This window comes from Neurospora crassa, linkage group IV (genome assembly GCF_000182925.2).
Source record: "Neurospora crassa OR74A linkage group IV, whole genome shotgun sequence".
NCBI lineage: Eukaryota > Fungi > Ascomycota > Sordariomycetes > Sordariales > Sordariaceae > Neurospora > Neurospora crassa.
This window is the reverse complement of record NC_026504.1, coordinates 5,039,862-5,063,725: the sequence shown is the minus strand read 5'-3', so window position 1 is coordinate 5,063,725 and position 23,864 is coordinate 5,039,862. Positions and strand designations below refer to the sequence as shown.

At 51.6% G+C, this 23,864-nt stretch overlaps 6 protein-coding genes and 1 non-coding gene across 7 annotated transcripts; 5 read left to right on the top strand and 2 right to left on the bottom strand.

Annotated features, from left to right (window-relative positions):
• Positions 1–168: 168 nt before the first annotated feature.
• Positions 169–2,864, bottom strand: NCU08841 (hypothetical protein). The gene has a single exon (XM_001727992.2). It carries the CDS (start codon positions 2,288–2,290, stop codon positions 356–358), a length of 1,935 nt encoding a protein of 644 aa, XP_001728044.1. The 5' UTR covers positions 2,291–2,864; the 3' UTR covers positions 169–355.
• A 3,592-nt stretch (positions 2,865–6,456) lies between these two features.
• Positions 6,457–7,899, top strand: NCU08842 (hypothetical protein; the record flags this gene model as incomplete). Its single annotated transcript, XM_956960.1, has 1 exon — positions 6,457–7,899. The coding sequence occupies one exon, from the start codon at positions 6,457–6,459 to the stop codon at positions 7,897–7,899; it is 1,443 nt and encodes a 480-aa protein (XP_962053.1).
• A 554-nt stretch (positions 7,900–8,453) lies between these two features.
• Positions 8,454–9,027, top strand: NCU16875 (hypothetical protein). The gene has a single exon (XM_011396132.1). It carries the CDS (start codon positions 8,491–8,493, stop codon positions 8,947–8,949), a length of 459 nt encoding a protein of 152 aa, XP_011394434.1. The 5' UTR covers positions 8,454–8,490; the 3' UTR covers positions 8,950–9,027.
• Positions 9,028–9,715: 688 nt separating this feature from the next.
• On the bottom strand, positions 9,716–10,421 carry NCU08843 (hypothetical protein; the record flags this gene model as incomplete). Its single annotated transcript, XM_956961.1, has 3 exons — positions 9,716–9,795; positions 9,952–9,975; positions 10,235–10,421. The coding sequence occupies 3 exons, from the start codon at positions 10,419–10,421 to the stop codon at positions 9,716–9,718; spliced, it is 291 nt and encodes a 96-aa protein (XP_962054.1).
• A 3,630-nt stretch (positions 10,422–14,051) lies between these two features.
• Positions 14,052–18,147, top strand: NCU08844 (hypothetical protein). The gene is made up of 2 exons (XM_956962.2): positions 14,052–15,446; positions 15,517–18,147. Exons 1-2 carry the CDS (start codon positions 15,218–15,220, stop codon positions 17,505–17,507), a joined length of 2,220 nt encoding a protein of 739 aa, XP_962055.1. The 5' UTR covers positions 14,052–15,217; the 3' UTR covers positions 17,508–18,147.
• A 1,114-nt stretch (positions 18,148–19,261) lies between these two features.
• Positions 19,262–19,356, top strand: NCU15203. Its single transcript has one exon. It is a non-coding gene; the product is annotated as a tRNA-Ser (tRNA).
• A 2,968-nt stretch (positions 19,357–22,324) lies between these two features.
• On the top strand, positions 22,325–23,008 carry NCU08845 (hypothetical protein; the record flags this gene model as incomplete). The annotated part of the gene is made up of 2 exons (XM_956646.1): positions 22,325–22,501; positions 22,601–23,008. 2 exons carry the CDS (start codon positions 22,325–22,327, stop codon positions 23,006–23,008), a joined length of 585 nt encoding a protein of 194 aa, XP_961739.1.
• Positions 23,009–23,864: the final 856 nt, after the last annotated feature.

The window sequence follows — 23,864 nt, the reverse complement described above, 5'->3', positions numbered from 1 at the left end:
ATATAGGAATTCCTACCCGCGCAGTGCCATAGTAATCCCCAACCCTAATGGCAATAAATTAGCTATATGTAATATAACCCGCTAAGCTCATCGATATGAGTATTACCGCCATGAAGCGCTTGCAAATATACGATTTTACACAGTCAACCCAAACTCGCGAGATTAGCATCCTTGTGTAAGCACAACCATTTAACTACTATGACTCTACTAAGGATACATTACGAATGTGAAGGAGCCAGTTATTAGGGTGTCTGATAATATTAGAAGCATTATAGGTTTAGGGATTACTATGGCACTACGCGGGTAGAAAAGTGACACTGCGCGCCGAGCATCGCTCCTCCCATAATCTGCATTGTCACGCCTCCAAGATATGTTCCAGGATAAAATCAAACAACTCCGCCAGCGTCGGCACCCGCCAACTCCCATGCGCATACATCTTATCCATCCTTGCCGCTGCATTCGGGTCAATCGCCATGCCCGTCTCCAAGAACACCTTCTCGGCGCCCGTCAACTCCCTATTCTCCGTCTCAAACCACTTCCTCTCCGCCTCCTCCTTGGCCTGCTTCAGCACCAGCTCCGTATTCTCAGCCTCCCACAAATTGCACTTGGTACACTTGTCGCACTTCCTCCCATCTCCCTCCGGTCTGAAGTGGTCGCAAAAGTGCCTGTACCCCACGTCTGGGCCATCCCCGTCCCCGCCAATGTCCTTTCGACAGACGTAGCACATCTTGTATCCGCACGGACAAGTGAGCTTGTTGCAGCCGGCCGTTTTGACGAAAGAGGTATTGCAGCGGGGACAGACACGCTTGACCGCCATGCTCATGGCTTGCTCTACTTGTGTGCGCAAGGCGACGAGGGAGGACTCGTTGCAGACATGTATGTCAACCCATTCTTTGCTGCATGAGAGACACGAGTTGCGTTGGCATTCGGGGTTTCGGCAGGTGAACTTGGGTCCGCGACGGCGGCGCTGGAGACGCTGGCGCGCGGCGTGATATTCTTGGGATAAGGGTATTACTATATCCTGCTTGTAACTTAGCAGGACCGTAATTATTCCGATTATCAGGACCAGAGGTAGTATAAAGGGAATGAACCCAATGCACAGGACAGCGAACATGAGCTGAAAGGCGTTCTTCCTAAGGGAGTGGTAAGGCAGTGGGTTAGGAGGCTCGTATATCTCGTTGACTTCGGCGTAGGAACAGAAAGGGCAGCGGACAAGTGGGAGTCCGCTGACTACGAGACTGTGCTCGGCTAGACGTTGCTCAAACTTGTGCATGATCCCAGCGCCCTTTTTGAACTCAAGCATGGCCCGGTGCATCTGTTCTTGAGAGATACACCCTTTGCACCCGCTTCCTTCCACAGCTGGGCAACGTAGTGTGCCAGTTTCCGTGTTAATGGTTGACTGCCAGCCTTGTCCGAATACGGCTTCCGAGAGGGTATGGTGGACACATCGAAAGCAGATGGTATGTCCGTCAACGTTGCATGACACAATCTCTTCGAACGTAGCTTCGGTGAAGCAGCACGAGCACTCAAACATGCTTGCTAGCGCCTCCGCTTCTTTGGTGTTGAGCTCTGCCGCTAAGCTGTGATCCTTGTCTTCCCTTTCCTGACGTGCCTGTTTGAGGATGGGAAGAATGAGTGCTTCGTAGAGCTCCTTATCTAGCTCGGCATTGCCCGTGGTCTTGATACAGGGCACAATAGAGCCCCTGCCAGATGATTTCCAGATGACAAGCGGGTGTGTTGCTGCCTCGGTGCCCGATACAGATTTTCTGCGTAGGAATAGAGACGAGATGGCAAATCGCCAGGATTTGGACGAAAGGCTGACCAGCGTTGGACGGGCATCCGGGTACCAGTAGTTATTCTCGGCGAGGACTGCGGTGATGGTCGATCGGGACAATCCTTTGAACTCCTGCCACGCAAGTCTTTCGACTGCGCTTCTGTACTCCTTGCTTCGAAACTTGTGCCTGGAGGGGACCGAGACTGGCCCAGCTGTGGCTGGCACGTTGCGAGGCATCTCTTCGGCGGCTCTCCAGCGACCCTTGACCCAAGTGACCTTGTTTTGGATGAGAGCGTTGGCGACCAGAGCGAGTCTCGATTCGCCGTCGAAGCTGGAGAGCATCTCGCGGAAGACGTCTATTTGTATGTCGGGGAAGACGGCGGAGAGGGCATCGAGAGAGGCGTTGAGTTCGTGGAGATCAGGAGCGTCTGGAGGCAACGGAAGGAGGTGTGCCTCGTCAGATATAAACTCCCGGTCGGGCTGAGGAGTGTTCGCATCGGAGCGTGCGCCCGGCATGATTGCGGTATGATTCGGCGCAAGAAGTTGACAAGGCTGCGCGGGGTTCGTCCAGTCGGTATAGCAGTATTGTCGCACGGATGGCGTAAGCTTGGGGCTGTGGAAGAATATCTTGGTCGCGATGGTTACCGAATCAGGAGCTTCACTATGCTACTACTGCAGGTCAACAGTGTGGTCGTCAGGATCAGGTCCAACCATTGATGATGTCCATGGCGCAAGCGCAATCGCGGTCTCGGTGTCGATGTTGTTGTCGCGTGAATATGGTTGGCTAGGTAGGTTTGGTCGTATGGTCGATAGTCTCGGTGTCGGTTAGGGTAACGAGTGGCGGGCTGAACCTTTCGACGAGAGTGAGGGGAGGCAGCTGATGGAAATGTCGGGTCAGGTCGAGCAAGAGAACTGATTGACATGGAAAAAGTTCCTGCCGTTCCCATCCGACTCACTCAGCTGCTCACATGGTGGCAGTAGAGGGGAAAGGAACACTGAAAGCGGGCAGTTGCTGTGACTGGCTGGCTGGAGGGGAAAAGAGTTGGCCGGACATCCAATCGCTCGTCTCGTCTCCAACCAACAACGGAAATGACAGACGGCAAAACATTGTCATTACCTTTGTTACGTACCATCGTGTCCCGATATTGGTTGGTATCCATGGGATGTTGCCGGCCCCGAGACACCTAGTCCCCGTGCCCGTGTACACTATGGCAGACTATGCATCCGTTGGCCCCTAAAAGAGGGCGTGGATAGTGGATATAATTGTTAGTGTAGTGTATGTCCCGTCGGGAGCGGGCAAGGGAATTGGCGGGGCAGCCGGGGGGGGGGGGGGGGGGGGGCACCTCAGCATTCCCCACCTTCGGCCCCGTTTTATTGACTTTTTTGACGTTGCATTTGGGTTTTCCTTCCTCAGAATCATCACCGCCTCCAGTAGCGCAGAGAACGGCAGAGTAGCGCAGACCAAAGCGGCGGCCACGATCAGGCACGCAGCCAAAAGAGCGGAGGTTACACTGGGCTTGCGGATCCGGCGATATGTACTTACTGCATGTCACTGGCCTTGCACGAGGCTAAAGAAAAAAACAAAACAAAAAAAGGCGGAGGGAGGGATTCCATGCCGTGAGCCATGGTTCCACCAGACCACCCAGAGGAGGGCGATCATTGAGTAACGACACGAGGAAGAGGGGCTACCGAGTACATACTTCCACTTGCTCTAGTGTAGTGTGAGAGCACGAGAGAAGGGTTGTGCTTATGCAAGTCATGGTTGATGGTGTTGACCTCCCACTCAGCTACCTAGAACTAGTCTAGCAGCTCCCCTTCTCGTCCACTCGGAACTGACTTGAGACACTGACCGAGAGACCCAAATGGTTGGTTGGTTCCTCTTCCTCTCTGTATACTAGTATAACTAGTAAAACCCAGGTCGCAACCCGGATCAGAGAGCGGAAAGCGGACGAACGAACATGATCCCATCCTGCAACACAGATAGACAGACAGGCCTCGGGACGAGCAGGCCATCTGGCCACCCATCATGTATGTCTCAACCTTGTGTGATTTCAAGATGCAGCTGTTGATTCTCTTCGTTCCGATTGTGGTATCCTTTCCGGTTGGATACTTTGGGATGTCGGCCGGAGAAGTCCCTCCAGCTGAACTCACATCTTCCGGACTGGACAACTGGGACACGGATGAGATGTGTGGGTGGCATTGGAGTATGACATTGAGAGGCAGAAAGCGACAACCGAAAGGGGGGAATAACCACGATTTATTTACCTGAAGCTCTCACCGACTTGTGCTTGCCAGGAACATGAAACGAGGTGGCATAAACACCCCCACGAGACTGCATGACATCAAAGTGTCGAGATGAAGGCTGGGGTAAGCGATGGATGCCCCTCAAGGTGTACGCAAAACTCCTTCGGTGAGAGCCCAGAGTGGAGGTTGGGTTTCGCCATGTTCTTGTCCGCCAGTCTGCACGTCCTCGATCCATCATCAGCCCCATCCAGCCAAGGAAAACGAGTCCCAAGAAATGCCCTCGCATGCCCACGCGCGGGTTGACCACGGGCTACGGAGGGCTGTCTGCCTGTGGGATGCCAGCTTGCGTAACATACGGTTCGGTTCTCCATTATCTTCGTTTGTCGTGAGGCCTTCTCGCCGCCGGGAACGCCTGGGAAACTGGGGTTGAAATCCGTTTGTTGAACTCGCGGTGAAGCATCCCGGCCAGCATACCCGGGGGGTCCTGGTTACAAGGAAGCGTATGTAGGATCGAAACGGCTGTTTTTGCTTTTTGGTGTTCCTCTGCACCACGAGAATAGCACACTGTCGGCGGTCCCCGCAAACATCCTGTCCCTCTCTCTTCAAGGATGTTGACGGCAGCTTACCTCATCTCACCTGTCACCTCTCGCCGACTTTCTTTGATCCGACAACCGATGAGCAAACCTGTCGAAAAATGCTCGCTGGAATACAGACAGCATCGTCATGATTCACTTTCCATGTCGAGCGGAGGGGATCGCCCGTCTGTCCGTATCTGTGGTCGACTCACAGGGCTGGAAGGGATGGCTCGCCAACCAAAGCAATGAAACCCTCCCCTTTCGGCCCTCCACCCCTCCTGAAGAACCACAAAAAGCCACCATACACATACATTGCGCATCCGACGAATCGGCCATGGTGGGTACACTTTTCTAGAAGCAGACCTGCATGTCAGCAAAGGCTTCCATCGCTATCCCACAGTGCAATACGTAGCATCACTGTCCCGTTGACAACAGTGAGTGACAAGTACTCCTCACGTGCCATTCTGTGCTTTGCAGTCATCGGGCACTAGACTTCAACCAAACAGGCGGGTGGTGGGCGGGCTGAGGCGGGTTCATGGGGACCAGCTTGGATTGGACAAGCGTCCAGTCATGGTGTTGCATTGCAATTCACATCCAAACGTCGGTCAAGGAGGGATAAAAAAAAAGAGACGAGGCCAGAGGAAGAGAGGTTCAAGGTACGCGAGGCACAAGGTGTCCTCATTGCCGCATCCATCATCTCATCACACCTCACTGCCTGCTTGAATGAACATCACACATCGCATCGGTAAGAACCTTGGATCGATCACACAGACGGAATCACACCTCCTCTTTACCCATACCTTACTCGTGGTCCTTTTTGTCCCAGGTCTGTTTACCTCCGTGACTCCGTAATTTCGTTCAACAAATGCTGTCCCATTCACACCGCCTTCCTACCGCTCATTCTTCCCTTCTATCTATTCTGAGCTTTGCTGGGCAGGGAGTCTGAGCACCAACAACACGACTCACAGAGAAAACACGAGCGTGTTCTTCTCCTGTCCGCCCCCCGAATGGCAGGGTAAGGTACCTTTTTCTTGAAGCAGCAATGTCTGAGCCGGGACTCTGGATGTTTCCAAGTGGACGGCGGCGGGACCCAAGCAACGCTAAAGGGGGTGGGCGTGCCTGTGGTGGCTTGCATTTTGGTTTGGCCTCCAGCCCGCTAATGCACCCAATGTTGACTCCCCTGTCTTCTCGGAAGGACAGGATTGTGGTTGGGATGCCCAGTCAAAGCCCAGCAACATCGATTGGTGCCCCATGCTCCCCCAGTCCCCAGTACAGCTGCCCCAAGGGATGGCATGGGCTAGCATGGATGGCCCAGGATGGATAGGCTGGAATAGGGCTCGACGAATCTGAGGCCGTCCCTTGTCTTAAGCTCACCGACTTTAGAAGCCAACTGTGAAATCTTTCGGTATCAACGACACCAGGGCACCGTCCTTTGTTCTTGACAGATCGATCCAAACAGAGAAACCATGCAGCTGCAAATAATTCGGAACTACTCTTGCTAAATAAGGGGCGAATCACTCCCCTTTCCACCCTTCAGTACCCGGTTTCTATTTTGTTTCTCCAATTCCCCCCCCCCCATGCACTCGTCCGTTGCCGGTCAACCCACACACACACACCCGAACCGACAACTCGCGACTTATAAGTGACGACAATCAACTACCACCACCACCACACCACATACACCCACGCTTGTGTCAGCCGCCCCCAAGCCGCCTGAGCCTCACAACACATACACACACACATTCCATGACTGCTTTGTTGTCAACACCATCAACAAGACATATATAACAACAGACGACTTTATCCTATCTTGCCTCATCTGTCTACGAAAACACATATTCATCACATATACAGCCAGCCAAGATGGATAGTCTTCCCGCTGAACTGCTTCGGCTCATCTTCGACAACTGCGACCCACCGTCGGTACGAGCCCTCCGTCTCACTTGCGGTCGGCTAGCCGACGTAGGATACGACTACCTGCTCCCACCATCCTTCCGGGCCGTGGAATGGAAGGACGACGTCCAACGGTTACATTCGATCGCCCACCACGACCGCCTCAACCGGTCCATCAGCTCCATCACCTTCAACTTCTCCAAAGTCGACGAATACAGCGCCCGCCACGCCTCCTTCTTCCAGCACTGGTTGCAAGAGCCCGAAGAGCGGTCCATCCTCCTCCAAGATGCCTGGATCAAGTACTACGAGCTCGAAGGCAAAGCCCGCGACCTTCCACCCTTTCACACCCGCTCCGCCATGGTCGAGGAGTCCTTCAAGCGCCTGCCTAACCTCAAGGACCTCGAGATCACCTACACCAAATGCCCTTACGACATTGAAGTCTTCAAGGACGTCTTTCTGGTGCGCAACTGCCGCAAGCGCGACCCCACCTTCCGCGCGCAGACGTGCAAGAACATGAACGCCATCATCTCCGCCGTGCGACATGTCTCCCTCAACAGCCTCACCATCGACCAACTCCCGCTCGAAATCTTCCGCCTCCCCGACGACCGTCGCCACTGGTTCGACTGCTGCGCCTCCTCCTTCTCGTCCCTTTCCAAGCTGGACCTGACCATCGACCCGCCAGCAAACCTGATGCCCCAGTCCCGCTTCAAAGCCATCAACGGCCTCGGCCATGTCCTTCAGCTCTCCCCCAACTTGACCCACCTCAGCCTATCCTTCCACACTTACCACGCCCCGATGCAAAAATTCGGCTTTTCTTTCCGCGCTCTCCTCCAGGACTTCACCTTTACCAAACTCACCTCCCTCAAACTCGAAGGCGTCTCCTGCTCCGAAGAAGATCTGCGCTCCTTTTTGCTGCGCCACGCCAAGACTCTCGAGCGCTTGCGCCTGGGAGGCCGCGGGCTGGCTAAGCCTTATGAACTTTCCATCGGTGGCGTGCATCTCCACGAGGGGTCATTCCGCAGTCTGTTCGCTTCCCTGCAAGGAAAACTGCCGAAGCTGCAGCGCCTCCATTTGGAAGGGGATCTCGAAGCCGGCGATATCAGGACTGGCGCCAGAGCAAGGGAGACGTTCAAGTTCCATGCCAGCGTGGATGAGAACTGGGAGGACATGGATGGTCCAGACCATTTCGGCAGTAGGAGGGTCGTGCAAGAAGGGAAGACGATGGATTCCAGCGCTTTGGAGAGGTATCTGATTCATGGTGGGCCATTCCCGAAGTTGGTGGTCCCTGACGCGGCGTCGGCGTCGGCGTCGACGGCTAGCTCGGAGGGTAGCCCGAGCCCGAGCCCGGAACTTGGCCCTGTGAGCGGCGGTCCGGGGATGGCTGCTACGCCGGCGACGGCTATTGCTGTTTGAGCGGAGTTACAACAAATGGAGGGTGATGCGATTGGTACTTTTTCTTGTGCCACTTGAGCGTTCAATCGTCGGGCCGATCGATGCTCACTGCATCTGACAACCGTTTTGGCGTCGCATTTGTCGCAACGTCGTCGCAAATGAGTTGACGCCTTTTCTGCCTTGCCAAAAAAAGAAAAAGCACGCCATTCCATGCTGGAGGATTACTGTACTCATGCATATGATCCTTCGATGCTCCCGTCCTTGCTCCCGCCTTTTGGGGGCCGCTACTGCCTCGCTCCACCAACCTCAACCTCAACCTCAACATCTCCAGTCGGCCACTGGCTGGTCGGCTACCTAAACTCTGTTGGGGAATTCCCTAACATCCAGATCCATCATCATCATCAAAAAGGAAAAATAGGAGTTGATGCGAGGACGAGACGATATTGATTTTTTCCCGCCTTTTGATCGTTTTCCGCCTTTTTTCCAGCTTTGGCTTTCAACACTTTTCAGTTTCTTTTCAGAGTTTGCATTTTACATTTCATTCAAAGATCTGGGCATCTTGGCGACAGCGGCAGCAGCAGCAGCAGGAGCAACAGGCGTTTTACGAGGAGCATGACGACACTATACCATATACCATACCACAATAACAACAACACCGACATTGTACAAACGGAACAACAACCACAACAAACATACCCAGAAACATTCTACCCATTTCACGATTGTTGTACAAACCCCCTTCTCTCAAGGGGCAGAGGGGCAGAGGGGCCTTTTTTTTTAATGACCATTATACCATCACCGCCGAAGATACCACCACCACCACCATCGAACAAAACCACTTCTTGTTTTTTTTTCTTGCTTTTTTTCGATACCCTTCTCACTTCATACCCTTTAAGCATTTTAGATAGACCTTTTTTTGTTGCTTGGACTTTTTTTGTACACTTCTTCTTCTTCTTCTTCCTCTTCTTCTTCTTCTTCAGTGCTGCTGGGGTGTTTTGGTTATCCTTCTGGTGTTTTTGGTTTCTTTTTGGCTTCTTTTTGGGGACTTGGTTTTCACTTAGGATTGATTGATTGTTTGCGGGCACGGGATAGGAAGGAACAAGTACCTAGGATACCATTACCATTTACCATTACCATTACATTACACATATCATTAGACTGAAAAATGATGAAACTGAAATATACAAGCGATTGTATACCTACCTCATCTTATCTACCTACATACGTACCTACCTACAACTTAACCCCCATCCATCGTTCGTTGTGTCTTTGGTTTATGTGCTGTGACTTCTTTCCTGATAATCTCCATGCATGCATGCACGCTTTTATCCACCTGAGGGAGAGAGGCTGTCAACAGACACTAGACGCCAGATCTTTCTTGACCTTTTGCATCGTATCAATTGATCAAATATCTAAGGTACCCAGGCCTTCGTGATCTCCTACACATGCTAACGAGCACGAGTATACGTTCCCTTACTCAGCGCACCCCACAGAGATGGATAAGTCGCTGAATGAACCTCGTTTGTGAAAGCTCCCTGCCATTGATACGAAACTGTTCCAGTGATCATGAGTCTGCCGAAGAGAAGGTTTTTTTCTCCGTCACGGATAGATACCATGGGCTGACCCATCCATCTCCAACAATACTCAGTATAGGTATGGTTATCGATCTCCTTGACACTCACTGGGGAGCGTAAAATTACATACTCGTTTAGATACTCGTTAAAGGCTGCTTCCAGTCTTAAGCTCTGCGATCAAGTCTGTTTATTCTCGATGACAGCACACTGGTTCCTCATATTACTCTCATACGATCTGCACTCGGGCTCTCGCGATGTGGTTTTTATCGTACTAAACTGACCAGTCTCTGCCACGACGATAATCTGACATCTCTGGAAGCATCCATATCATCCCATGCGTTACCTACCTAGTCATCCAGAGTTATCACGATGTGATTTAGTAGAGCGCCGATGAGACTGCGTAGTGTACGATCTCTCGAATCCAACCAACTGTCACACCATCCAATTTGATAACCCACCCAAGCTGGCCACTAGGCACCCATAAGGTAGGTACACTTACGTTGGGTATCAACATCGGAGAGGACTAATGGTCAGTTTTGTACGTGTGTGCCTAACTTGTGCTACTATAGCAACCAAGTTTCTGTCCTGATGTGGTTGGACGATGTAGCTTTTAGATTACTATTCCCACTCTCTCCATGCCCGGAAGAACAATGGTTGCCTTGAGCAGCTAGGATAGGCTGCCACTTTATCTAAGTAAGCAGTAGTGCTGGTCGCCTTGGTCCATCTGTCAAGCACATCTGATTTCGTTCAAAGAACCTCAAGAGCAGATTTGGGGAACCCACAGAGAAAGCCCAATGATGTACAGCTTATACGGGTCACGGGAGTATGAAGGAAGTAATCTATATCCTCGATAGATTGCAGGATGACGGTTTCACGGCGTTGAGGGGAAGAAGGCGATGATGGGGGTTGCTCTTTGGCTTTTGCCTTGCACTTGCAGGGCACTGCCGTGCTCCCGTCGTGTGCCGGCATTTGTGTTTTCTGTGGTAGGCGGACTGGGGAGTGCTCATAATGAAGTTGGATGTTGTTAGTTGAACATCTTAAAAGAGCTGTCAAACACACTGGAATCTCCTATTCAGCGTCGAGGGTTCAAATGACACTCCAGTATAGTGAAACAAACCATCGACCATCCATACCTTCCTTGTCTTAGGAGCCTCTCAAATCGTCTTATACCACTCTTATTTCTTACCATATCTCAAGCAACACTAGTTGCCTGATGCCTGATGCCTGATGCCCCCTCCCGCACCACAAATGACAGCTGCCCCCATCTATCCCCATCCCCATCCCATCTCGTTCATGAACACCCGATCCCGCGGTGGCACAAGCAGGGGAGCAGGCGGAGTGTTGCCGTTACCGAGACACACACACACACAAAGTGCGGAGGCGCCACAACCACCACAATCAACAAACGGGAAAAATCCTCCACCGGGAGCAACAAGAGACAAAGGCACAAAAAAGCAATATAAGAGACAACGGAAATAATTTGAATCGTGGCGCGGTGATAACTCAATCAACAAACGGGAAAAACCCTCCACCGGGAACAACAAGAGACAAAGGCACAAAAAAGCAATATAAGAGACAACGGGAATAATTTGGATCGTGGCGCGGTGATAACTGAATGGCTCTCTGGCTCGGAACAAAGCGAACGTGTCGTAGAAACCTAGGTGAATTCCACAAAATTGAACGTAGAAACACGAACGGTCAATGGTCAACGGGAACAACATAGAGCTGAACTCAAGTGTCTTGCGGCAATAGTCCGGCATCGCTGGCTGCCGGCCGACCGTTGTATGTAAGTGAACGGTGAGACAGGAGAGGTGAGACAAGGAGGATCTACTACACTTTGCTGGCTAGACCCTTCTCAATATAAAACGCCGGTGATGTCTAAGCTTGTCGAAAATGTCGAGAGAAAATACAAAGAAGGTGTTGCGAAAGCGGACGATTCGTACGGCAATGAACGGGAAGCCGCAGAGAGGACGACGGGAGTGGTGGTCAGTAAAGAGAACTCGTCGGTTAGGTGCACTGGCCAGGACGACCAAGGAGAGTTGTTTGGTTGGTTCTGGCTTGTTAGGTAGGTCCTTATGTAAGCGAGACACATCCCGACGAATAGCCTAGAAGGTAGCTGCTCGGCCAAAATAAGGTACACACGGTTGTGTGGACTCGGATCCCAACTTCTCTTTCTCCAACAAAATGCCCCTGTTTCAAGGGGCGCACCACTTGGGTGATGCAGATATCCCGCGGAAAGGAGCGAGAGGAGAGGGGAAGAGGTTAGGTGACGAGTATTCCCTGACTAATCCATTCCACCAGTTCCTGTTCAGTTCTCTTCGCTGTGAAGACTGATTGATTCCGAGGAGAAATGCATCTCGATTACTTAGTGTCGCGTCGGTCAGCCTCGGTCAAGCTCGGTCAGAGCTGTGATCAAATCAAAACCAGCAGATACATAAGCCAAGCTCAGGAGCAGCAGGAGAACAAACAAATGCAAATACATATATGACGACACGATCTCCGAATACAGATCGAGAAAATTGCACAGAAAAGCGTGGCTAACATGGAAGGTCTATTACACTAAACAAAAAAAAAATTGCCCCTGTTGACCCTTGCTGGGCATCTCCGTAAGTGGAGAGCGAAACTGGAAAAGTCCGCAAAGTCGGGATGCCAAGCAGCCGCGGCAGCTGCGAGAATCGTTTGGTAGGGATGGTTCCTTTATTGGCGTCGGCGGGGACGGGGTCTTGGGTGTAAAATGTAAATTGGGTGCATGAACCGTGAATGCCGTTTTGCGGTTTCTGTTCCCGACGGGAGCCCGAGAGCCGGCAATTTGGAGGTGGCTGACTGGACGGAGCGAGGGTCCGCACAACAGGCCCGGACCCAGCTTGCCTTCCCGTCCAGTCCGTACCTGCCGTAGCGGTACTTATGGGGCCGCCCAGTCCCCGTTGGGGACGCAAATGGAACCCCAAAACGGGCACACGAAGTCACGAACGGGCGCAGCGCCCGCAGCCTCAGCCGTCAGCCCCCTTGGGTGACATGGGGTGCCTCTGTTAGTTGACATGGTGGTCTATACTCATCTGGGAAAAGTCGAGATGTTCAGCTGAGTACGTACGGTCGCTTTAAATTGCCAAAGTGATGATAGAGAGGAGATCAAGTGAATACAGTTGAGCTGAACAACTGGATTCATCGTGAAAAGCTGAAAAGGGGCGGAGATACATAGGTGGAGGTCTGGCCCAGCTAGACTTCACAAACAATTGAAAGGGCAACCCCGCGTTGGCGTTGGGGGGCGGCTGTTAGTGTGATGGAAAAGCGAGATATGAGGAGGGGATGCGTGAGGGGAAACACACACAGAGACCGACTTATTAAAAAAAGAAAAGACGAATTTGTTTCGAAACACCAAAAGCGGATTTCGAGTGATACATGGCGCAGAAGCTGGAAATTGAAATTGCACGAGGGGGTTCCCTCTTGCGCATTTACATGTTATTTAAAGTTGGATCACGGGGGACAAGACCGCAACAAAGGGGAAAAACATGACCCTCCCCAACGGGTATACCTATGTCTTGACCGAGAGGAAATTGAGCATGTCTCTAATAGTAAACACCCGGAGCGGTGCGTGCCTTTTTTTGCTTCTTTTACTGGAGAACCACCCGTCTGTTTTTTGGATTGCAACTGAACTTTGTACGTAACAAGCTTCCCACCATTGGTGACAATAACTCCGAATTCTCTTGTCTTGCTCCTTCCAGCCAATCCCGCGAATCTTCATTAACTGCGTGTATCGTTACCCTAACAATGTCTCAAGCGTGAACTGAGGAAGCGCGTTAAGGGTCCAAAATCCTCCTGCACTCCTTTGCATGTTGAGACATGTCATTCCAGTTTGCGGTAAGGAGCAAAGTCGCGGTAAGGAGCAGGAGATGATAACGCGACATTGAACGTTCCGGTTCCTTTTCTTTTTTTTCTTGTGCATATCTCCTTCCGTCCTCTTTTACATGCAGACGACTATCTGCTTCTGTGCGTTCAGTTAGGTAGTTGGCAAAAGAAAGCTGAGTATCAGGTTGACGTTGAGCTGAATGGCGTGTTGCTGCATGCCGTTTCTGGTGTCGCTATTATCTCCCTTGTTCGTACACTGGCTGTCATTTCTTTGTCATGTAACTCCCGGCACTTCATTCATCCATTGTCACCCGTTGTCAGTTGTCGCCGTTGTGATAACTTCCTCCATCAGTTTCGCCGTCCGTCTCTTGGCTTCTTCCTCTTTGATATGACCAAGAACGAGCAGAAGCAAGGCCGGACTTTTTAAGATTTCCCAGTGCCACTCCGACCCATCCGACCCCGGGAGCAAGAGAAGAAAATTCCTCGTGGTCGATTTGATCGACATTAGTCTGGTTAGTGCCAAGAGCCCGGCTCTTGCGCAAGCCCTGTCAACGGCGTGCGCTGGCGGTCCCATCAGCCCCATCAGGGCCCCATCCTCGGTGGGCATCAAGAGTGCCATCGCGGCCCATCAAGTTACGGCAAAAGCGAAGGCAGATCAGCAAATCCCGGTCCTTAGTGACGGTCTCGCCTCGTCTATATCCCAGCCGATATTAATCAAAGGGAAATCCCTTTCCTTTTCTCTGTCTTGGTCCCGTTTGGTACCTGCGCAAGTGTCGACCATTGGCACACCACCTTGCAGAGCCGACGACGACGTTACTGGACAAGAGCGAGAAACAGACGAGACATTGAACACGGGCAAGACTTTGCGGGATTGCGCGTAGTGTTACAACTCGGCCGAGCTGGCCTACCAACAGTGGGGAAGGGGATCCACCAACCAAGACCGGGAAAAGACGCCCTAACCCACACCTGATCTCATCTCATCAAAGAGACCTGACCTGACACCTCACTGTCCGTGGACCCGGACACACACAACACACACTCAATCTCACGGCATTCTTTTTGACGATTAGAACCAGTCACGGCAGACGACACGGCACCATCTTGTTTCCCATCCTGGCGTCATTCCGTTCGCTACCACCCGCTTTCTGTTCGGGCCTTGCTGCAAGTCCTTCTTCCACGTGCAACCCAGGACGACGGAGGTGAATGAATGGCTTGTTGTCCGACTTCGACTACTGAATCCTTGAATATCGACGACGCCGACGACGACATCAAGCACGGCCTTTTCAGGTTCTCCCGCGCCGCCCTCCTTGCTTTTCCCTGAGACGAGACTCGGCTATTGGCTGTGATCACCTCGTCACCCACGTCACGTCACTTCCAGGACTCCTCATCAGGGCAGCCACAGGCAGGGCAGGGAGTTAGTATAGTAACCAGCGTCCCGGTCTCCACCCACCACGCACGCTGCGTACCACTGGCACCTCTGGCACCCGACCACTGGCTGCACCGCTGACACCGCTGGCACCGCTGGGCTCAGGATCCTGCACGCTAAAAACATCCAATAACACGCGCTGAGGAAGGCTCGACTCCTGCAGCAGCTGTAACCCTTTTGCAGACCGGCCGGGGGTCCGCCAGCCTGTGTGGGCATGCTCTCATTTGACGCCGGCCACCCAGACTTGTTTCTCTCGACACTCCCTCAACTCTCGATCTGGATCGAAGAAGCAGACGAAAACGACCGAAAGAGATCCGGCCTTTAGATAGGTTGGGGTCGCTTCCCTCCGCACTTGGCCTCTCTCTCCCTTAAGGGCGGAGTCTTCCCTTACCCCCGCCCGCCCGCCCTCCTCCACGATTCTTTTCATCTTCTACAACAACTTGAACCATCCATCCCATTCAGGCATTGACTTGGCGCTTCTCCAACTCTCGCCATGCAGCGTGTCTCGGCCCTGTTCCCTTCATGGGACCGGGCAAAGCAAACAACGTCCGTCACCCCCAGGTCGCCCAGTGCCCTGAATAAGGTTTTCGGATGGGGAGGGAAGGCGGTTGTGCCCGTCAAGACGACACAGCAACCCACAAGTTACGACCGCGAAACGTACTGGCCAACAACCCTCGACAAGGAATGTGACAAGGCCGCCAGGATATTAAAGTCATTTTGCAGTACGTCATACCTCGTTTCCCCCAGTCAACTGACTCGTCAGCACCAACTAACATGACTATCCTCACAAAGTGGATGGATTCATTGTAGAAGAACCACAAGAGCAAGATCCCGATACCGATACCCCACCAACAACAAAATCCGTTACGAAAAAGATCCCTCCAAGGATATTACAAGATGCCGTCGGCCTCGCAGTCTTCTCGTGCATGCGCTCGGGACTGTGGATGTCAGGATCAGGCGGCGCCGGGCTGATTACCGCAAGGAGGGCAGATGGCACATGGTCACCACCGTCTGGTATAATGCTCCACACGGCCGGGCTAGGCTTCGTTATGGGAGTCGACATCTACGACTGTGTCCTTGTCATTAACAGCGTACAAGCTCTCGAACTTTTCACCCGTCCAAAGGTGGTTCTCGGAGTCGATGTCGATCTTAGCCTCGGCCCGCTTGTCGACGCAGACTCGACCGACAACGACACACGATGGAAGGACCTCAACGATACCGTTCTCACATATATCAAAGCCCGCGGCAAACATCAACCAGTGCCCCTTGACGGATCGCTTGTTTCGGAACGTGGCAACGAGAACGTTCGATTCTACAGCAGCGACATTTCAGTCCTCGACATCCTCGCCGGTAACATTGGCAAGGAGGTTCCCGAAATGCGCCCGCTATTTGAGGTCTTGAAGGCTGCCGAGGGCCGGACGGATTATGACGCAGATGTTATGGAGATGCTTGCTCAGCAGCCTGCCCCTAGTGATGCCGTAATCGATACCCCACGGACATCGGTCCGACAGTCGATTGTGAAGAACCCCTTTGGTATCCCCGATGTCGACGATCCGGATCCTTTTGGTGTCATTGGCCTCGAGATGGCGGGTATTGAAATCAGAGAAGCTGGTACACGTCTACGACCCACCAGCACTCAATTCCAGTTCCAACCCAGTCCCAAGAGCCCCGCGTTTGCCAGGTACAGCCGACAGAGCGGTGACACGTTCCAGTCGAGGAGTAACCGCGAAAGCTGTATGTCGACAAGGTCACAGGCTACCGTCATGACGGACGCGTGCACACAAACCGATGCCACGAGCACCCCCGAGACAAGTTTCAGCCGCGCCAATAGTATGGACGGCCGAGAGTCAAAGTTGTCGGATAAGCTGCCCACTGTCGTGGAACCCGAGTTCGAGCCAGAAGAGGTTGACTATACACAGATTGATATGAGCATGATTCAACGATTCAGGCCGCTGCCCGAAGAAGAGGAAGAGGAGGAGCTGCAGCCTGAGCCCGTGGCCCACCTCGGTGACAAGACCGATGCGGAAACCACCGGCACCAAATCCATCAAGGACAACACGAGTGAATACCCCGAAAGCGAGAAGGACGAGAGCGAAAGAGATGAAGACGCCGATGACGAAGAAGACGAAAGCGACGAAGACTTTGACGACGAGGCCATCATCTGCGAGGTCGCCACTGCTCAACCCGCCCGAAGCTCCATCCGCTCATCACAAATCACCCCCGTTATCCACGCCAAGGCAGGAATTGTTACCATTGCGAAGCGAGCCCCTCCTCCGCTGCCTGCCAAGTCGCCAGCGCGCGCTTCTTTGGGAAGCCGCGGTACAGACTATGGCAGCATCGGCGAGATCTCCTCCCTCAAATCGCCCCTTCGCCACTCTTCCTACACGATGGATTCTCGCATGAGCGACCCTCTGGCTTCTACCGAAGCGTCCGAGACGTTCGCCACTCCTGCCACGGTTATGGAGGAGGTTGAGCCCGCTTCTCCTGAACCAATCAAGCGTTCTTCCCAGGGACACCAGAAGAACTCGTCGTCGGTGAACACGGCTGTGGATCTGTCTGCTAAGCGGAGGGCAAGCTTGGAGACGTTTCCTGAGGTGCCGGCTACGCCGAGGACAATTGATTTGACGTCTTCTGCTGAGGATTCCGAGAGGGAGCCCAAGACTCCCAAGACGGATGCTGGGTTTGCCAACACCACCACTCTCGAGGATGAGAAAGTTAGTGTCAAGGAGGTGAACATTGTTTCGGCGCATGGGGCCGAGTCTAACCCTGTTGTGGTTGTATGACTGAATGGTTAGGAGGAAAAAAGAAAGAAAAAAATACGTTTGGTGGAATTTTAGTTTCACATATAATAGCGGGATCGGGATTATGGAGACTACGAACGGGAACTGGAACCGGTGATTGGCATCGGTTTACCTATTGACACGGAAGACATGGGAAGCGGCGTTCTTGTGTTATCAACATTACATACCATTTTCATTGAACGTACCAAGGAGAGAAAAAAAAGGGCGGCGGGCTATCATGGGTCTGGCGGGCAAGCAAAGGCAATGAACGAACTGATGGTTAACAGTCGGAATGGGTGGGTGGGTGGCCAAGCACATAACACTGCTTGCTTGCGCGGACGGCTTTTTGGACGCTTTTTGGGCGTTGCCTTGGTATTCTTCTCTTTTTATACTTTACGATTTCTTGACTGCATGGTTTAGCAAGCAGTAGTACTAGCTTTGTTAGCCTGTACGGCCCGGCTTTGGTCATTGCATTCTTCAAAATACCCATATTTTCTCTTTAGCTCTCACCACGGATGTTATGATGAAGTGTGGCAGGCTGTCTCTGTTGAGAAGTTACCTTTTTGAAAGAACGAGGTGGTTGCAAGATCAAGCAATCAATGAAGTAAACAAGATTATTTCAATTCATTCATCACAATTTAATCACTGACATGTTGCTGTGACCTGTCTGGGTGTGTGGCTTCACTTGCAATGGAACGTCACGGAGCTCGGCCGCTTATCTTAAAATGAGTACGTCCGGAAGCCCCCCGTGCACCCCATTCTTTTCCCTGACGATACTCATTATAGACCTACCGAACCAAGCCGGTCGGGTGCACGAATGAACTAGACATTGAAGCCCCGGCCAACATGCGAGTGCGACGGCCACTCCTTCCACTTCCTTTCAAAAAAACTGCTGATTACCACACGAGTCGGCAGCCTGTCTTTTCCATGGCAAAAATTGGTGCAGTGAGACCTTTGGCTGTAGCATTGACGGGCGAACAACTGAAGCAACTGGGCAAGTGACAGAACCAATCCAAAATCGCTTGTTGTATTCAAGAATGGCTGTTACAAAGCTTTGATAGGGATCACGATACTTTAGAAACATGTTGGCTGAAGGTCACTTTGGGATATTTTCACCCGGGAATTGCCTAGAAATGAAGACGCTTGGACGCGAAGAGTATACATGAGGTGTAGTGTCAAAGGTCTACAACCAGACAATTTTGTGATGGACGAGCCTGTGCAGCATTCATATCGCAGTGCCACACTTTCCGTCTTGTTTTCCACATCTATACTACGATCCTACTCATGCAATCCACCCACGTACCTCACTTTGATTTCAACTCCGATGCACGAGCATTGGAGCTAGCTCATGCTTTGTAGATTTGATAGCATAACTCAGTTATCAACAAATTCACTTGGGCGGTGTGGACTATTCGATAAAAAGCTTAGGCAGCTCCAATGATTTTTATCTGTCGCAACGTATGGAGATCCACATTGCCATTTACAGTCTGATGCTGGTTTTCTTATCAACTTCGCACAGCAGGTTCTCATAGTAGTGTGAACTAAACGCAATCGATCCCGAATAATCCCAAACCTCCCAAGAGAGACAAAGCAGAATGGCCAAGTACGAATGACAAAGGGTGTTGGAAGGATTTCCTTGATATGGCCGAACATCCCACGACAATCTGTAGGCTATGGGTGGGAGGGGGGTGTCAGACCTTTTTTGGGAGTATATAGACTTTGCTTGTGGAGCATTACTTCAACAATAACAACAACTAGACACTTTGGCGGAGTGGTTAACGCGCAGCCCTGCTATTACGTAATATCCAAGGCTGTGACTTAGGTCGCGCAGGTTCGAATCCTGCAGGTGTCGTTTGATTTTTGGCTTTTTTTTGATGTTTTTTGACGTCCAAATGATTCCTTTTTGTTGTTTTTGATGATTTCCTTGTTTATATCGGTCGAATTGGGACGTTTTGCGCTTGTTTTGTGGTGGTTTTGCACTCGGGTTGCAAAAGAGGTACGATGTTGCGTGCAAAACAACTTGAAGCAAGTGCATCGATTTGCGTTTCGCTCCTTCCTGCATGCAGGTGCAGCTGACGTGATTCTTCCTGCACTTTCCAAAAAAAAAAAAAAAGAACCCTTTTGGTCTTTCCGTCCACTGGCAATTACAAAGTTCCCGAATGATGCAGTTGAAAGGTGCAGTGATGAATGGTCTTAGGTATTGGCGGGGTATTTAGTTGTCTTTCGACACGTCTAGGCTTTTGGTCTTAGTCTTCCTCTTTTTTTTTAATCAACCACCCTCTTCACTCTACCGAACCCTGGCATTAGCACCACGCACGAGTGCTGCACAGTGTCCCATCGATATGTGTTTCTCTTGTTTCTCAATTTATGACGATGACAGCCTTGCACGATGACCACAACGTACCATGGTAATTTCCTACGACGGGTAATTATGTCGAGCAAGCTTCGAACGGGACCGAACAGCCGACCTTTTTCTTCGCACTAGGCGCACCTGGGTCGTTGAGGACACTCCAATTTTTGAAGCCAAAATTGGCACACAAACAGATACAAGAAGTGAGGGGTTACCTCCAGCTAGGTATTCCACACCCTCTAATCTCCGTCTTATACCTAGCCGGCTATTGTTGACTCTAGCTAACTTTCTCCATCGAAAGGCTTCCTCTCCATTACACCCAAGCGAAGAAAACCCAAGAACATTGCCGACACCAGAAACCTCCAGTCCACCACCAAGCCTCTCTCCATCCACGCCCAAGTAACAATAGATTCAGATTCATTCTTCCTGGACTTGTTCTTCGTGGCCATAGCCCCGGCGGCCGTGGTGGTGGTGGTGATGATAACAAGTTGCTTCATCATGTTCATCGTCTTAGGAGGCATAGGCATGATTGGTTATAGGATCGTCATCATCTTTTCCCACGTGCGAGAATTTGTGCGTCGGTCAAAGGTACATGTTGGACACTCCCTTCAGACTCTGTGACAAGCGCAACGCCGTTTAGGTCGCGGCCGTTGCTGTAGGGTATCTACCAAGAGCCCAAGGAGTACCGCAAAGGACTCCGCCGTCTTCGTCGCGCCGCCGAGGGCGGAGAGGGTCGCCGAACCGGATGAAAAGAAACAGCGGCAGTTTGATGACCAAAAGTGGCGAAGGGACATGGATGCAGTTGATCCCCCAGGATGAAGACCACCGATCCACCGCCACTTCTGTCGCCAACACTACCATCAGCAACAGTTTGCTACATGGCCGAACTGGGACAATACCAGGCTTAGGGAGATGATAGCGACTATACGAACCGGGACCTTGACTCACAAGCGACAAGAACAGTCGGATCAGCTTGGGGTAAAGGAGCTTTTCACAATCCAACACCTTCTTCTACGACTGATGCGACCGAGGTCTACAACAACATGAAGAAGATTCTCCCGAGTGACAAGAAATGAGTTCCAAGGGCGCATGTGGAGGAAGAAGATATTGTCCCCTTTCTTCGAGATATGACAGATGTCGACGCCTATGTACCTCTGAAAAATGCATGGACGACAAGCACCGTTTCTAGAGGTTCTGCTGTAACTCAGAATGGAATTTGTCATCATCTTCGCGGCTACACTTTCTTGACATGACGCATGGAGGCCTTAACAGACGAAGATGTCTTACGATGGCTAATTTGAGATAATAATAGTTCAGTAAAACTCTGTGTACAAGAATTAAATTATTTTTTTCATTGGGTATTCAACTTTTATCGGGCTTTCGCGGACTCATTTTTCCTTGCCAACCTTGCCCTCCTCTCGTCTGGGGTTTCTTGCTTGATTCTCTCCTGTTCCCTTTCCACCATCCTTTTCAGCCTGGCCTTTCATTTTCGTCTGGGGTTTCCTTCTCAGGTAACCACTTCCAATTCCGTTCCTTGGTCTTTGCCAACCTTGTCGTTTCCTCATCGGGAGCTTTCGGTATGGCACCGGACACTGCTATCCCCTCACTCCTTCCTATTTGACTGCTCATTGATACCAGAATTACCCGAAAGCTTGGTTTCGACAGACATTGACGCGTTTGGCTCCTACGATATCTCGTTTCGCTATTTTTTCGCGTGTGCCTGCTATATATTATATTTGTGCTCAATCGCTTGGTTTCTCTGCATGCTTCTCTTCCTCGGCCTCGCCGCAATCACGTCAGCAAGAACAACGCGCCTTCACCAACTCCCCAAATCTGTTTCGTGACATTTGACTTTTTTGCGCCGCGTCTTTACCATTGCCCTCCAACATGTTCCTCCTCCCTCTCTTCGGCCTCTTACACATCATGATCGCCGCCTAGATTACCCCCGGCGTTACCTCTTTCTCCTCGGCAACAATCCTTCGGCGCTCCTGCCCGCGCTCCATAGGCCGGCCCAAACGCCACCTCGGCTGCCCGCCCGCAACCTTCTTCGCCCCGGCCGACCTACCTAACCTGGAACAATCAACCCATCGCCGCCATCCCCCAATCGCACCATCGAATGCAACATCCGCAGTCTCGCAACCAGAAGCCGGTCAACGTACTCGAAGAAGGATAGCTGTTCTTTTCCTGGTCTGAAGACCGTGCCAGCCAAGTCATCCGAGACCATTTGCCGGATCATGCCTTTGCGGCCTGGAGCCGCTCATCAGCTGACATTGACATCGCGCCAGACTTTACCGCCACTATCTCGCCGCGACCCCACAGCGATGAACCAGGCCAAAAGGTCTCCCAACTCTCCATCATTACAGCCCACGCGAATGGGCTGTCTACCTTTTGATCTTGGAGAAGGAGAATGCACGTCCGGCCATCTATGTAAGGTCCGCGACCTGTCGACGAGGCTCAACTAGCTCGAAACATGGACACGACGGCCTTCCGGGCCATCCGTCTACTTCCCACGACCACGCGGCTAATTTGCTCGGCCACCCCGACATTGAACCGCTTGACAGATATCCGTGCATTTACCACCCTCATATGGGAGGCAGGCTTACGGGATCTTTTTAAGTGCCCGGCTAAGCATGATACTATCCTCCAAGTACTTAACGATGTTAACTTCGTGCCGTCGTTCGAACCCGGCCATCCCGATTGTATTGTCAAGCCCGACGTGTCTGTTGAGACCTATCGGTATCTCTAGGACATCTTCCGGTCCTGGGGATACCGATGGTGGTACCTCCACCCCGAGGTGCAGGCGAGCATCGTGGATGCCGGTAAAGTCGCACTGTTGAATACAGGCGAGGTCATGCGAGAGACACAAGTCCTCATCGTCAATCGTGGCATGACGACCGCGCTCACACTCCCCAATGGCACTATATCATATCCCTCGGCCAAGATACCGCCGATGAAGGTTTGGTCCGTACATTTGGGTCACAAAACCAACGCCACGCTTGGCGTAGCATCAAGATTTGCAGACTACGACAGTTTGCGAAATGTGTCTGTTCGATGCCAGGATTGGGTTGATGATGGCTATGAAATCACATTCAAAGCTTTGCTTTGTATCTCGCCTCTCCCCACTAATGCACCCAATACGTGCGACCTTCTCTAGATTTGTGTCATGAGCAACATCATCTTATAGCACAAATTCGCAACAACCAATCGGGACCATGGCTCCCAGCTACTGAAAGGAGGCGGCGTACAAGCGTTCGTTGCTTTGGAGAAGCGTCCGGATGGCATCCCTCCTTTCACCATCAATGATGTCAGAACTAGTTCCTAACTTATTCTTAGGACGGATAGGTCCAGATATATGTATGTTGTTGTCTTTGAAGTTACTCACAACGTGGCTATCTCAGTCGTTCCCAAGATATGCTGTAATATGCATTGATTGTCCATCATCAAGTTGGATGTAGTGTCTTGGTACCTCTTGTTTGGGGGTATCTAACCTCTCGACAATTCCCTTTGGGGGACCTTCTGCGTCGCTGTCCTTTAGTAGCATTACGCCCGGTTGCATGAGCCGGGTAATTTTCTCGATCTCTTCATCGCGTGTAATGGCACGAGGAGATTGTTGACTGGCCCGACCTATTCGATGAAGGTCTGTTATAGCGTTGGTGATCACCTTGTGTGGTGGACTTGTGTGCTTCATTTTCTCTTTGCTGATGAAAGATTTGATAAGCTTGTGCGCTTGGCTCGGTGTGCAGTCCTGGCGGAATGCTGGCATTGAACTACAACAAGACGGAATGGATGAGCAATCTCGACAACGCAAACCTAATGTCAATAATTAAAGCCAGAGATCATCGTACCTACAGCGGCAAACGTCGGCCCTTTGGACGTATTACGCTGCCCCCGCCCAGGGCCATCTGAGATGAGGGTACCTAGGTACGAAGGGATGTTCATGTACTTTATCGACTTCCGCATTTTTTTTTCTTTTTTTCACCCAGGGGTTTCCTTCGGAAAGCAGCCTCTTC

Bases quoted from the DNA above. Each gene is read 5' to 3' on its own strand.
- NCU16875 (XM_011396132.1), top strand. From the start codon at position 8,491: ATGACGACACTATACCATATACCATACCACAATAACAACAACACCGAC.
- NCU08841 (XM_001727992.2), bottom strand. From the start codon at position 2,290: ATGCCGGGCGCACGCTCCGATGCGAACACTCCTCAGCCCGACCGGGAG.
- NCU08844 (XM_956962.2), top strand. From the start codon at position 15,218: ATGCAGCGTGTCTCGGCCCTGTTCCCTTCATGGGACCGGGCAAAGCAA. The intron at 15,447-15,516 runs GTACGTCATACC...ATCCTCACAAAG, and splicing joins GATATTAAAGTCATTTTGCA to TGGATGGATTCATTGTAGAA.